The sequence below is a fragment of the Pteropus medius genome, unplaced genomic scaffold (genome assembly GCF_902729225.1).
Source record: "Pteropus medius unplaced genomic scaffold, Ma_sr-lr_union100, whole genome shotgun sequence".
In the NCBI taxonomy this organism is placed as follows: Eukaryota; Metazoa; Chordata; class Mammalia; order Chiroptera; family Pteropodidae; genus Pteropus; species Pteropus medius.
The window spans coordinates 2,251,675-2,265,746 of NW_024355206.1; the positions used below are offsets into that span (position 1 = coordinate 2,251,675).

Below are 14,072 nucleotides of genomic sequence, written 5' to 3' on the forward strand. Positions count from 1 at the left end.
TGTTAAATGCCCAGGGGAAACAGAGGCTCTCTAATAAAACCGTAAAGACCCCCACCCCTCCCATAAAGAACTCTTTCTGTGAAAACTAGACACAAACAAAAATGCCTGGGATGCTGAAAAGTACATGGAATTCAGAGTTTAAGGGACCAGAGGCCAAGTCCTGGCTGTTCCATTAACTACCACATGACCTGGAAGGAATTCAGTCATCGCCTCCAAGCCTCGACGTTCTCGTCCACGAAATGGGCATAGGACCCTGACTTCAGTTACTGAGAGGAGTGAGATCATATCTGCAAAGGCACCAGCACAGTCCCTGTCACCTAGTTAAGTTCTCAATCAATACCAGCCTTTCCCTCTTCTCTTCCGATGTCGGCCTTTTTAATGCAATTTTCTAAATATCTTAATAACTTTTTAAAACTGCTTCGGTGAAAAACATTGCCCCTTTTGACCTAGGAGGAAGAGCAGAAAGATTCCCGGAAAGACAACCAGAGGACTGTGAGGCAGCTCCATGTGCGTACTTACGAGTGGGACCCTCCCTGGGCCTGTCTCTGGGGCTGTGACGGAAGGCTGTCCCCATCCAGCATGGCACCAGAATCAAACGAGATCCGGTGGGAGAACGCACTGTGAACCCCACGAAGTGTTCCAGAGATGAAAGCGAGCGCCACATCTGAGTGCAGCTCGTAGACAGACATCTGCGTCCCCAACTGCGGAGCTACAGCGTGCGAGCTACGCCAGAGAAACGAACCCCCAAAAGGGAGCGATGAGCCAGCTGCAGAGGCCGGGCGAGAGGACTCGGCCAACAATCCGAGTTCAACGGCGTCAGTGGAGGTAACACGTCAGCCCATCGACTACCATCGCCTGGGTCCTTTTTGAAACTAACGGCACTGGGGTGTGGGGGTGGGGAGGTCTACACAGAGTCTAGGGACTAAATGAAGAGAACAGGGTTTATTCCTCAGTATTCAAGGAAGACGCCAGAGATTAAGGCTGTCAGTCTTCTAGTCCCCAGAGAAATGGACTGCAGCATAGGACAGAAATCCAGCTTTTCCAGAACAAAGTGGTGGCTACCTCATCCTTCCTCTGAGTCTATTGTCACTACCACTAATAATAAAAATTACCATCCTTATTAGCAACTGCCGTTTCTGAGCTCTGACTACCAGGCGCTGGGCTGAGTGCCGTGTGCGCCTGCTGCCATTTCTTCCTGACCCCGCCCTGTCCCTAAAGTAGGCATGATGATGATGATGATGATGATGATGCCCATTTTACAGGTTAGCAAATAGCTATTCTAAGTGTCAATTTGGAAAATACTTATCCTTAAGAATCCTTACCCCAAAACCCTCAAGATCAAGGAAAGGATCTAAGAGTCAAGAATATTCCAGTCTCTCAAAAAGGATTTCTCTTGACGTGTGTGAATCAATATTCCATTTTTGCACATGCCATACAAGATAAAGCAAACTGAAGCGGCCAAGAGAGGACGGCCAGTCACTCATAAACCCTGAAGTGGGACCCAAGCGTCCTAATCTCCAGCCCTCTTCGTGGCAGACAGCTTGGTTCCACCGCAAGCTGGCTGGCTCACAATCTGAAATAAGGAAGAATTACGCTAACAACACGACAGCAGCTCGCGGAGGGAGCAGCTGAGCCAATCAGACCGATCTGGATGGACAGCCTGACATCGGTCCAGGAGGCAGTGGTCCCACTCCCTACTTCTTACTCTGTACAGAGATAGGAGGAAAAGACTTCTCAGCCATCACCCTAAAAAGAAAGAAAGAAAGAAAAGAAAGAAAGAAAGAAAAAGCCGCCAAGCCAGGGCTCGGCAATTAGTGCTGGAGTAAGTGATCATCTTGTGATTGCTCAGCTGGGGCCTGAAGACTGGTAAATGCATTTAGGGGACAGAAATAGAAGATGCTGTGAGACGGCAGAGAAACCTGGCCCACTTGCCAGGAGAAAATGTCCCGGAACTGCTGGGAAATTCACTCAGTTGGATTTGGGGTGCGTCTTCACGAATGGGAAAGTGAATAAATAAACCCGTCGGTGAGGCCGTGCCTACGACTCACTCTCTTGACTCTTCATTGTGAGCCCCAGGCTCCTCTGGATGACCAGGCCCCGCCAGTGCTTATCACAGCCCCTCGCCAGGCGCTGACCCTTCACACCAAACTGCCCATCCGGTTCGCCCCCACTGTGCAGTCAGGCCCAAACTGCAGGGGACTGCCAGGGACCCATCCTTCATGCTCTCAGTCCCCCTAGAGCCCGTAGCAAGTACTCTGGCAAGAGCTGGCCAATGCGTCCAGGAGAAAATGGGCCCAAGGTCACGGGGAGGCTCCCTGGTACCATCAGAACCTACTCCAAGGAGATGCTCTGCCCCCAGAGCCTTGGGAATCTTGCAAAGCTCCACCGGCCTGTCACAGCCACGGTCCAGCAGACCGCAGATCATCCCCAAGAGACGGTGGGTCACAGCCCTCATCTGAAACCTCAAGGGTAAGTCAAAGACATATTCCAGTAAGACTCACTGCAGGGACACCTGTAACCCGAGATGCAGACCTGCTCCCACTGCTGTGGCTCCTAGAAACGTGATGGGTTGCGAGGGCAATCATGTGATCGCCCACTCGATCACATGATTGCCCTCTCACGATTTCCCTGAGAGCTGTGGGTGACACAATGTCCTAGAAGGCTCTAGGGTCCAAGTACCCAGCCACTGTCCCAAAGGGCACAGAGCTTCTCCCATGCCGACAGCTTCTCTCCCCCAGGGATGACCCTAGAGCACAAACTAGCCCTCCACGTGTCGTCTTCTGCTCGCAGAGAAGGCCTGTTTGGCCCACGGAGTTAAGAGGTTTTACTTTGAGTTGATAAGATTTAAAACTTAAGAGGTTGCACTGGACCTCCAACTCTTATTAAAACAAAACAAAAAAAAAACCAGTAAGTCTGGGCCCTCCACGCAGCAGCGCTCAGCTGGAATGGCTTACTGGCTGCCCCTCAGAGGGGACATGTGGTCCTCGGCCTCTACTACCCTCCCAATACGCCGCAGGCATTTAGCTTCATGACCCTTCTATGAGATAAAAGGGAGACTTCTCAAAGGTCAAAGCTTCCTCCCCTGGGATATTTTACATGAAACTCAGATCCCTGATAAAATAAACACCTGGAACATCTGGTCCAAGACCCTCCTCTGGCCCCGGCCACGCCTGCAGCTGCAAAGAACACACATCAGGAGATTCCCACTACAGAGGCCCAGCGAGGGCAGGGGGCGACAGCTCGATGAGACAGTTGAAAGCGAGGTCTCGGTCCCCTGCAGCCAATAACACATCAGGCCCCGAGCAACGGCCACGCACCGTGCTACTTCCAGAGGGAGGAAAGAAAGTTCAGCACGAGGCAGGGGTGGCCGTAACCAATAAAAAAATATTTATCGAGAACTCACTGCGTGCTTGGGAAAACACACAGAGGCCTGGAGGTGAGGCCAGCCACCCACCACCACAATTTTCCATGATCTCATCTCTTTCTCTACCTCCCCTCCCTGCCGCTTCCCAAGAGCTTCCTTAGATGCCCTGCCTCTTCTTATGAGGCTCCTATCCAGCCCGGCTGCCCTTCCATGATCACATGCAAAGTGCCTCCACCATACACTCTCAGGCGGCCCAAGGAGAGACCGTCTGCACGTCGTTACTCCATTTCTCCCCTAACACAGCAGACGCCACCCCGCTGGCTCCGTGGAATCTCTGCTCTTGGGGCACATGCCCAGTAGACAGGTGGCCACGGTAGCCACTATCCTTGGCCAGGCAGCAAGCACCCTGCGGGTGCAGTAGTTTGGCATTTCCCCCCATCAGCCACCCTGAGCTTCCTTTCAAGCCCACCTGCTCCCCAGGAAATGGCGGTTCTCCATCGAATCCCAGAGTCTCCAGCCCGGAACTAGGCTAGGAGAAGAAGCACCAAGTTCGTGTGATTCTGCCCTGCAGGTGTAGCCAGAGCCAACGCTGAGGTGAGCCCTTCACCATCAGACACCGCGGGCCAGGGGAGGAAAAGGGGGGGAGGGGGGCACAGGCAGCCACCCCACTCAGAGCCATGTGACCTGCAACGTGTCCCAAAGCCGTGTGACCGCTTATGCAGGTGACTCTACTCCCGTGGGCTCTTTTGCATCGAACCCAGAACCTACTTAGACATAGCTTCTGGTCGGGCCCGGCCTTCCCTCTTCTTTCAACCCCAAGTCCCCCACACGCACACTCAGGGACCTACAAATGGTCTCTGAAGGGCAGTATCCGCGACCTATCTGAGTGGAATTTCTTATCATTTATGTTCCCATAAACCTTCATCACTAAAAGTGAGCAAGCCTGGAGGTCAGGACCCCCGCCGTCTAAGCCCTGGTACTCGGCTCTTCCTTCCGACAGGAACCGTAGAAATCATCATATCCCAAACCTTCATTTTAAGAGACACAATTTGAGGCCCAGAGAAGGTAAGGGACTCGCCCCAGGGCACACGGTGGCAAATCCGGGTCTCGAGCCCAGGCCTCCGGCTTCACCGCCCAGGACTCCCCCTCCCCGCCCGGCCCCTGCGGCCCAAGGCCCAGCTCTACTCACATATAGCGCAAGTGGGGGTTCTTGGCAAAGGCTCTGGGCTGGATGCTCCGCAGTCCTGAGTTCTTGATGGTCCTGGAGAGAGAGGAGGAGGGTCAGCAGAGCCTTCCGGGACACTGTGTCATCCACAGCTCTCAGGGGCAGAGGGACATCTGCTCCGGGCTGAGGCTGACGGGAAGTCAGGCCAAGACTGGACCCACAGCCACCTCGGTGAAGCGAGTGCTTTTCTTCATTGTCGGTATCACTGGGTGGTCCAACTGAGGATGCCAAGCTGGGGGGCACCTGGGCTCACACCCCACTGGGACCTGGGGGGCAGTTTGGGATGTGAGTGGGCAGTGCCGGTGGCTGTCCTCTACCCAGCCTGGTTAGCGTGCAAGAATGGGGCTCCTGCTTAAGAATGTGGCCCAGTGACTACAAGCCCCTTCTGTGCCTCCCCTCCCCACCCCCAAATCCCCAGTCACTAGCAGTGAAGTCCAGAGGAGGAGGTGGCCGGAGAATTTCCTGCTCTGGGGACCACTAGTCAAGCAGAGGGCTGAAGAAAGGACACCAGCTTGGGAGACCTGGGTTCGGGTCCTGCCCTGAAACTCTGAGCTCCAGGGTGAGATGTCACGCGGCCCCCGTGCCTCCAGGCTTAGGGGAAGCGCGGGCGAGTGAGGGCTGGCCATAGAGGCCCCCGACATGTCTTAAGCGGGTGGTGCCGACTCTGCTGGGAGAGGAAGCACAGGAACCGCAGACAGCAGCCCTGCGGTGCCCTCACCCAGCCTCGGCAGGCGGCTAGGCGGCCCCTCTTCCTCCACCCCGTGAGGCCCCTCGGGCACTGGGTGCACTCACAGCTTCTGGAGGCCAGTGTAGAGCTCCATGTCCACGGCGTTGAGCGTGTGCAGGCCGCGCCAGTTCTCTATGTGTCTGCAGGGGAGGAGGGAACACAGAGCGTGGGTCAGCTGTGGGGCCTGAAAGGCGCTGGATCCATCACGCACGAGCCAGGCCTTGCACCGAGTCACCAAATACCTCCGAGTCTCAGCTTCTCTCCCGGCGTGGTGACATGCGCACCACCTGCCTGACGTGATCACTGTGGGGCCAAAGCACCTGGCCCACGGACAGCGTTTAACGTCCCCCTCAGCTCCAAACTCTACGCCTTAGACACCTGAAACCCAATGTCCCTGTCGGTCGTCGTCACTTAGTCCCCTTCGTTCCCTCTCCTTGGCTTTTCCTTTGTAGGATTTCCTAAGAAGAGTTCCTGCCCGTAAGGACAATACAAATGACATGGTAAAAAAAGGGAAGTGGGGGGCTCGCTGGCGGGCATGGCCAGGAGAGACACACTCCCACCTCAGGATGCCCCGGCGTCCACACATGGATGGCCCCACCAGGTGACTGCAGCCCAAACCCTCCAGAGGTCGAGAACACCACGACTTGATTTCACAGAACTGACTCCACGGAGGGGACGACCGAGGGACCGGGGAGTCACCAGGGTGTCACGGAAAGAAGGTGAGACTGGCAGTCAAGGAGCCCAATTCTGGCTTCGTCTCTGCGACCTGAGTGGCCGGCAGCTTTGGTCGAGAGCTCCGACCTCCCTGGGCCTCCGTCTGTGGAGAGGAGACCGCACAAGATCAGTGTTTCTCCCCTTCTCTTCACAAACATCTGCGTTTAGAACTTTCTCCCGCGAGACCTCGTGTTTAAGGTTTGTGTCAAGCAAACACACTACGTTTATTAAGCACTAATGAATTCATCCTCTCGGACTTAGTAATCAAAGATATCAATCACCGTTAACCAGAGCTTTTTATCAACATATATAAACCAGCGCTAACTCATCCTGTAGATGATTTCCAACCCAAAGCAAACAAACGCGAAAGTTCTGTAAGCAAGGGAGGGTTTGTCATGGGTATGGGGTTTGATTTCGGTATGTTTTGGGTGTTGCTTTTTTTTTTAATTGACGAAATCCTCTATTACTGCTCTTGGGGTCCCCAGGTCCAGGGCCACCAGACTACGGAGGCCCTTTCCAGCTCCAGAGCTGTGTGAGGTTACGATTCCTCACACCTCCACCCCAAGGAGCTCCAACAGGGCTCAGGGGAAGGCCTGCTGCTGCCCCCACCCTCCCACGATCTGACTCTCCTGCCAGTGCCCCCAAGGTCTAAGACCCTCGGCGAGAAGTGCAGAGAGGTAACAGCTCGTCCTGCAACAGAGCTACCCGAGGCACACTCAGGCCAGGAACGTGGCAGCCACCTTGCCCCGACATCGCCTCCCCGGCCCCACCACACCCGTGGCTCTGCCATCTGCCACCGAGTGGAGCCAGAGCCAGAAAGTGTGTGGGGTGGCAGTGGCCGGGGTCTCTGGAAGAATTTCAGAGCTGCGTGGTGACAAGGTATGCTGAGAGCCTGTTTAGTATCACATTCTCTTGGGGCCCCTGCTGAGCAGCCAGACACATGGACATCTGCTGGGGACATGGACCAGGTGGCCAGCTCAGCATCAAATTCTAAGGCCAAAGTCTCCCCTTGGAAGCCTCGCAGGCATAGACCATTTACTTGATCTGGTCCCACCAGGGCAGGGCCCCTGGCTCCAGTTCAGATGAAAAGGAAGCCCAGAAGGAGAAGAGCGTCCTGCGCCAGTCTCCACCCCGAGCCCGGCCACCCCCAGTGTATTCACCGGGTCACTGGTTCCCGTAAACGACCAGCAGATCGCAGTGTTCCTACAGACGACTGTTAATTCACGAGAGCCTAGCTTCGGAGAAGGACCCACTCTTAAGCAGCTGTCAATCAAGTGCTTTAAATAAAGTGAAATCATTTTCCTTGGCCCACATTCCGAAAATGTGTTTTGATCATGGTGGAGCCGCTCGTCCCTCCCGCATTCTAACGCTTTCCCCTTCTCCGCCCTGGTATCCTCGGGCCCGCAAACCGACCCTTCCCTGACGCGGGCACACACCGCGGCAGGCGGGGCGACGCGTGGGCTCCTGGGTGCCACGGGGTCCCCGGTCAACAGAGTGTGGTCCCTGCTTCCTCGACAGGGCTGAGTTCTTCTGCACTGGGGGCTGCGATGTTTATAGCCACAGTGCGGTGGTGTGGTTAGGAGATAGAGCTTGAAAACTGGGTCGCCAAACTACAGCCCGTGGGCCAAACGCAGCTGGCTTTCGTCAGTCTGAGAGCCAAGAAGAGTTTTTACATTTTTTCAAAGGTCAGAAGTAGAATCCTACGTCATGACATGTGAAAAGTGTGAGATTCCGAGGTCGCTGTTTACACCTGTTCATTTACTATTGTCCATGGCTACTTTTGCGTCACAGAGATGGAACCGAGCGGGGCTGCAGAGACAGGTCAAAAACACTGGCTTCCTGGCCTTGCACAGACAAGGGTGGCTGACACCTAGAGCCAGGCTGCCGGGATGCACATCGGCGCCCCCACCACCACCTGTCTACGTACCCCGTCCAGGTTACTTCGCCTGGCTGTGTCTCAGTCTCCTCATCTATGAAACAGGGACAATAAGACACCTCCAGCACAAGAATGAAGAATGACATGAGGATTAAGACGATGCTGCAGTGAGTCCTTAGGAAGTGCTAGCCATGATGATTATTTTTAACCCCGTGCCTTGCAGAAGCTGAGCAATCCTTTCTCAGTTTTCAAGCTAAAAATGGCATCGTGGTTCTACTGGAAGTCGGCATTTCTCAGCAATCATTGATAAAAACTGCATGTGGCAGAGGGTGGAGGGGTAGTAAAGCTGTCATTCATGACCTCCGGGAACGCTGATCGAGCGGAACTCTTGAACAGGCCCAGGGCTGCAGGACAGCAGCTCAGAGCCGGTTCTGCAGGAATGCAGGGCCGCGAAGGGGCTCCCCGACATGTGCGATGGCATCAGCGGGGCGCCCGCCAAGTTTTCCTGTGACTCGCCACTTGGTACCAGCCCCGGAGGGTCAGTTATGGTGACTCTGCTGGCTGCTCAGTGCTATTAGGGAGGCCGGGAGTTTAAGAGCTAAAGGCAGGCTCTAGAAACAAAATAAATAAGCTAGAGTCTGAGAGCAGGTTTATTCTGCTTTTGTTCGCAGTAAACGGTGGGTACTCTGGCCTCGTACAATTACAAGTCACTTCTTTTTGGGAGCTTTTCCGGGCTGTCCAGGTCGTCTTCATCGAGCATCTGTCATCTGAAGAACAACGACGATACTTTCTAAAGGAAGGTTAGGTGCGTGAACTCTACGCGAGGCAGTCCCTGGTCACCTGTTCCAGGACCAGAGACGCACCAGCCCATCCCGGCGGAGGCACCTCAGGAAGACACGCGCCACGGGAGAGAAGAAACGCGAAGCGATGCCCGGAGCACGGCCAGTGGGGCTGCGAGCCCGGGCTCGTCCACACGCCCGCCGAGACCTGCGGCCCTGGTCTCAGGCTGCGGGCGCTGAGGGGAGGGTGCAGAAGGCAGGCAAAGAGGGGGACTCCAGGTTCCCATGCCTGCTTTAAGGAAGTCACCTCCACCTCAGTCTCAGCTAACACAGTGGTTCTCAGCTGGACGCGATTTTGCCTCCCTGGGGTCATCTGGCCACCTCTGAAGACATTTTTGGCTGTCACAACTGGGGGTAAGGGCGTAACAGTGGCACCTAGTGGGTGGAGGCCACGGATGCGCCTAAACGTTTCAAAACCGCACAATACAGGCCCCACAGCCAAGATTTATCAACTCCAAATGTCCGTGACACCGACGTTTGGAAACCCTGCTTTTTCATAAAAGGCTTCTGCCCAGCCCTGCCACTGAAGAAAGAGTTCCATGGCTTCAAACAGCAACGATTTTTTAAATGACTACTTCGCAGCAAACACGAAGAGGCCCCAGGCGAAAACCAAAAAGCTTGCCTCTAGGTCACTGGATCCGGGTGGGAGGAAGAAATCAAAAGCCATGGCTGCCGGACCCTCTTGCATCAAGGACATAACTTGAGGAGAAATGGCCCACTGGACCACGGCCAGTCCAGGTGACACATTCCAGAAGCCACGACGGTCTCCTCTGCCTGAGCTCTGGCTGAAACCCTTGGCCAAGGGCCTCTCCCTGCCCTGCAGGTCTCTCCTCTGCATGTCTGAGGCTGCTCAGTGCCCCGTCCCTACCCCCTCGCCACTGCCCTTCCTTGACACCAGAGAATCACCACTCTTTCCAAGATCTAATACACAACCCTTTTCCAGAGAGCGGGAGGAAGTGAGGCTTAATTCGTGACAGCTTTGAGCTCCCAGGCCACAGCCAGAGCTGGGCGTCGGGCTGCAGCTCACAAAAACCTCAGTGGTCAAAGATGCTGCTGCCAGGTGGACCAGGGGGTGGCAGGGCCAGGGGACCACTCTTGGGTGCAGTCTCTCCAGAAGTCTGAGAAAAGCCCTCAGAAAGGAAGCTATTCCCAGTGATGCACTAAAACCGCACCCAGGTCTGGAGCAGATAAACCCAAACCCAAACAGACAGAGGCTTCACAGCCATTTGGGGGATGAGCTAGGACACAGTGAAATACTCATTAATACATCCACAGAAAACAGAAAACGCCTTTGTGCTCGAGTAAATTCAAGTGTGCCTTTGCACCGCAGCCTTCCTCCTCCTCCTGTCTGGCTCGAGCCAGTATGGAAATGAACTGGCAATCTCCATGCACATAAAAATCAGACGGTGCAGACTGTGTGGCCCATATTTTAATTAAAAACATGTCATGTGGATATGTTTAAGAGTTGTATATAATGCCAATATTTAACTCCTATACATAGAAAACTCTAGACGCTGAGATGTCCACCCCGACCAACACCGGGGACTCGGGTTGTTGGGAAGGCCCGTTAAAGGGGTAAGTCACCCTACACCTGACAGAACGCCCCCCGTCGGCCGGGTACTCAGCAAGACCAGGGGTCAGTTCATGTGACAAAGGAGCTCCCTTCTTTCCTTCAGATGTGGCAGGCCCAGTATGGCCTCGTCCTCTGCCCTCCCTCGCTGTCAGATCGCTGGTATTTTCACTGTAATTTCTCACTGCTATTAACGAGCTTCTTCATAACCAAATTTTCCAGACAACTAAATTTAAATGCAAAACGTTTGCATGTTCAACTTCCTTGCTGGATGTTTCTTTTTTTCTCCCCTAAAATGCATTACACACCTCCTTGACTTTTCAAGCAGAGGAGACCGAACGTGACTCACATATTCTTGATGAGCCTGGATCGTCACGACCTAAGTGGCCAGTCCCCCGAGCCGCTGCACAGACACCCTCAGAGGCTCCGCAAGTATGCGGGGTCTGTGCACCTACGCCGACGCGACTCCTCAATTCTGAAGGTCACTACATCCATTTTCAGGGCTTGTCTGCTCTTCCTTTGCTATTGGGCTGTGGCCATCACCCCCTTGAACATGCCCACCCTCAGCCTCAGGGTCCCCCCCACCCCCACTTCCAACGTGCTGGGACCAGTCTGCTCTGCAGCCCGTGGAGCACAGAGGTTAAGAGGCTGCCCCAGAGAGGACACCTAGCACTGTGACTCCGAAGCTGGTGCCCCTGGGCCGCTCCTCGGTCTCCTCCCAGGCAATCTAGTGGTGAGGACTGGTGCGGGGAGGCCTGAGATCTCGATGCAGTGTGGACGCACCGTGCCAGGGCGTCCAGCTCAGGCCGCATTACTATTGCCAGACTTTGGTGTTATGTGAGAGTGGGAAGAACATGAATAAGGATCTACGAGAACAGGAAAAGATTCACACACACGCACACACAAGGAGAGAGCAGGCATTTGCCCTCTGTGGTCTGTTGTGCATTGCGTTTCTGATTAATTGAGGCTGCCAGGTAAGTGAAGTACTCTTGGAGATACAGTTATAACTCACACTTCCCTGGTGGCACCACTAATATGATGTCCCATATATCCATTCTTGGAGCTGCGTCCTGCAGGAGGCCGCTGAAACTGGCACTTTCCACATGTTTTTGTATACGAGTCTTTCACCCCTCCAACACGGAACACGAGGGCTTCGGATGACGAGGCTACGTACAGATGTCCCTTCTCTCCAGACTGTTCCCCAGCAGACCTGAGGTTCCCATCCCCTCCTAACCTGAACTCTGTTCTAAGACGCAGACCCACACTGAAGCACGAAGTCGGGTGCCTGGGGAAAGTGGCCTGGAATTCTACTTTCTAACAAGTCAGCGTTAGAGCGCACACATGCATGAGCACGCGCACACACGTGCACGCGCACACACACAGAATGTGCTGTGCGTTTGACTTCGAATCTTGCAAGGCAACAAGGAAATTGATTTGTTATCCAGGCATATTATGTCTAGTGATCCAGACAGAAGCATTAGCTTTCAATTATCTGATATGTTTAGCATTATAAACAAACCGTCTGGAGGAACAGCTCCATGGAGCCTAGGCACCAAGGGGGCTGGGGAGGAGCCGCATCGGATCACACCAGCCAAGTCACCCGGCTCTCCCTCCATTGACAGCTGTCAGAGGGGATACTAGATGCCTGGGGAGCGGACCCGTGAGCCTGGGAGCCTTCCTGGGCTGGCAACCCCAGCATGCCAACATGTTAGCACACAAGCTCTACAAGCAGCTGCACGCCAAGGACCACGGTGAACCAGTCCCACAGCTGGGACCCCCCGGGACCACAGAAAGGAATGCTGTCATCGTGCGGTGAACAGATGGGAGGCGACAGCATCTGTGTCGGCTTCCTGATCAATTCCAAAGCTCATGCCAGGAACAGGGGACGTTCGTGCACACACCTGTGCTCTTCGGATGCTGAGATGCCGCGTCTCCCAACAGAGAAAAGATCAAAGGCAAGCCCCCAAACCCCTCACTAACAAAAGACCTAACTCCCAGGAGCGAGATCTCATCTGGGACTCAGCCAGTCCACCGGGGAGTCTGAGCGGTCCTGCTCGAACCCCAGCCTGTGACCGCACTGGCCTGCCCCTCACTAGTCTATCCTCTCCATTTGCACTGCTGCCACCCGGGCGGGTGGGCTCAGTGGGCGACCCCGGCAATGCTCACACGTCAGCACACAGGGAGCCACCACCGCTGAGCGACGCTCAACCGTCTCCGTCTAACTGGCCCCCCTGCTTTCGCTCCTGCCCTTCGCCTGTCTCTATGCCACAGCCGTCAGGCTTAAAATCCCCGCCTAAGGCTCTCCAACCACTTCCCTTGGCTCTTAACAATAAAACCCATGGCCCACGAGGTCCCTCAGGAGCTGGCTTCCACGGCCCCTTCTAGCACCTTCCCCTTGGTTTCTGGGTCGGGCCACACTGACTCGCCTTCTATCCCTTAAACACCCCGGGCTTGTTCCCCGCCAGAACTTCCATGAAACACTCTTCCTGGCTCCTTTTAATCCTTCAGGTCCCTGCTCAAAGGTCACCTTCTCCCAGAAGCCCACCCTGACCCCATGTGCATACAGCCCTCCTCTTCCCCTCCAGCTGTGCTCTGGCACATGCCCCTGTTTATGTCCTTCACAGCCCTTAGTAACCGCCTGGAACTGTCTTATTTGATTACGTGTTTGTCGTCGGTGTCTCTACACTAGAACCACAATGCGTGGGAACGGGGATCGTGTCTGCAGTTTTCATCAATTATTCACCTCCAGAATCTCCAAAAGGGCAGTCGGGCCAGGGTACGTACGTACGGTGCTCAGCATCTGCAACACCCCTCCCACCCACTCACCCACACTGCCCCCGGAGCAGCCCAGAGCCCCGATCTGACCCCACAGGCACCTTGAACTTGATTTCTGAGAAGAAATGTAGCCCTAGGCACACCATTCAAATTCCCAATCAGGGACGGGCATCCCGGGGAATTGACGCAGAGCCCAGCAACGGTGACGCGAGAGGTCCCGGGAGGCCCGCGGGCTGGATGTCCCTCCCAGACCAGATCTCAGGCTGCTGCTCACCGTCAGTGTCGGGACGGGGAAGGGGGGCAGCGTCCCCTCTCACCAAACGCGCGGAGAGAGGAGACGGGCGTGCTCGTGGCACCTGGCCCATCTCTTTCATTCTTCCCTTCCCCACACGGCGACAGCCTCCTCCAGAGCACGAGTTTTCCAAGGGCACTAACCAGGAATTTGTGCCTCCAGTGCCGTGCAAATGCTCAGTGACATCCGCGTGAGTGAGTGAATGAATGATCGAAACCCACAACGTGAGCGACAGAACCGAAGCGTTTGGCACTCTGTCAGCCCCCACGCGAACCCGCCCTCGACCCCTCTCGCCTTCTCAAGGACCCATTCCCATTTTGTCCCTTTCTTTTCTGTACCCTCACTATCTGCTAGAGTTTTCTGTCAGCATCCGAACACATTCTAGAACAGCCCATCTTAAATGACATCTTGACTCCACGTCCTCCTGCAGCTGCCAACTCATGTCTCTGCATCTCTTCGTGGGAAATGTTTTCAAAAGAATTGTCTACACTCGCAGGTCCTGCTTCTCCATCTCCCTTTGAATCTTCATCTCAATTTGCCTTCTGTCCCTGCCACTCTACTGAAACTACAATGTCAATGTCACCGGTGATTTCCACATTGGAAAAGACAACAGACTCTCGTCTGCCATCGAGTTACCCGATCTCTTGGTAGCGCTGTACCTAGTTAACCACTCTCTTTCTTGAAACATTC

The 14,072-nt window shown here is 54.8% G+C and overlaps 1 protein-coding gene across 1 annotated transcript in view; it reads right to left on the minus strand.

The window, feature by feature from the left end:
* The window catches only part of NTRK3 (neurotrophic receptor tyrosine kinase 3), a 427,675-nt gene that overhangs the window by 254,658 nt on the left and 158,945 nt on the right, over nucleotides 1-14,072 (minus strand). The window contains exons 6-7 of the mRNA XM_039858221.1: nucleotides 5,382-5,456; nucleotides 4,554-4,625 (exon numbers count right to left, since the gene is read on the minus strand). Coding sequence (XP_039714155.1) covers nucleotides 4,554-4,625; nucleotides 5,382-5,456 — 147 coding nt within the window. The remainder of the gene's footprint in view (nucleotides 1-4,553; nucleotides 4,626-5,381; nucleotides 5,457-14,072) is intronic.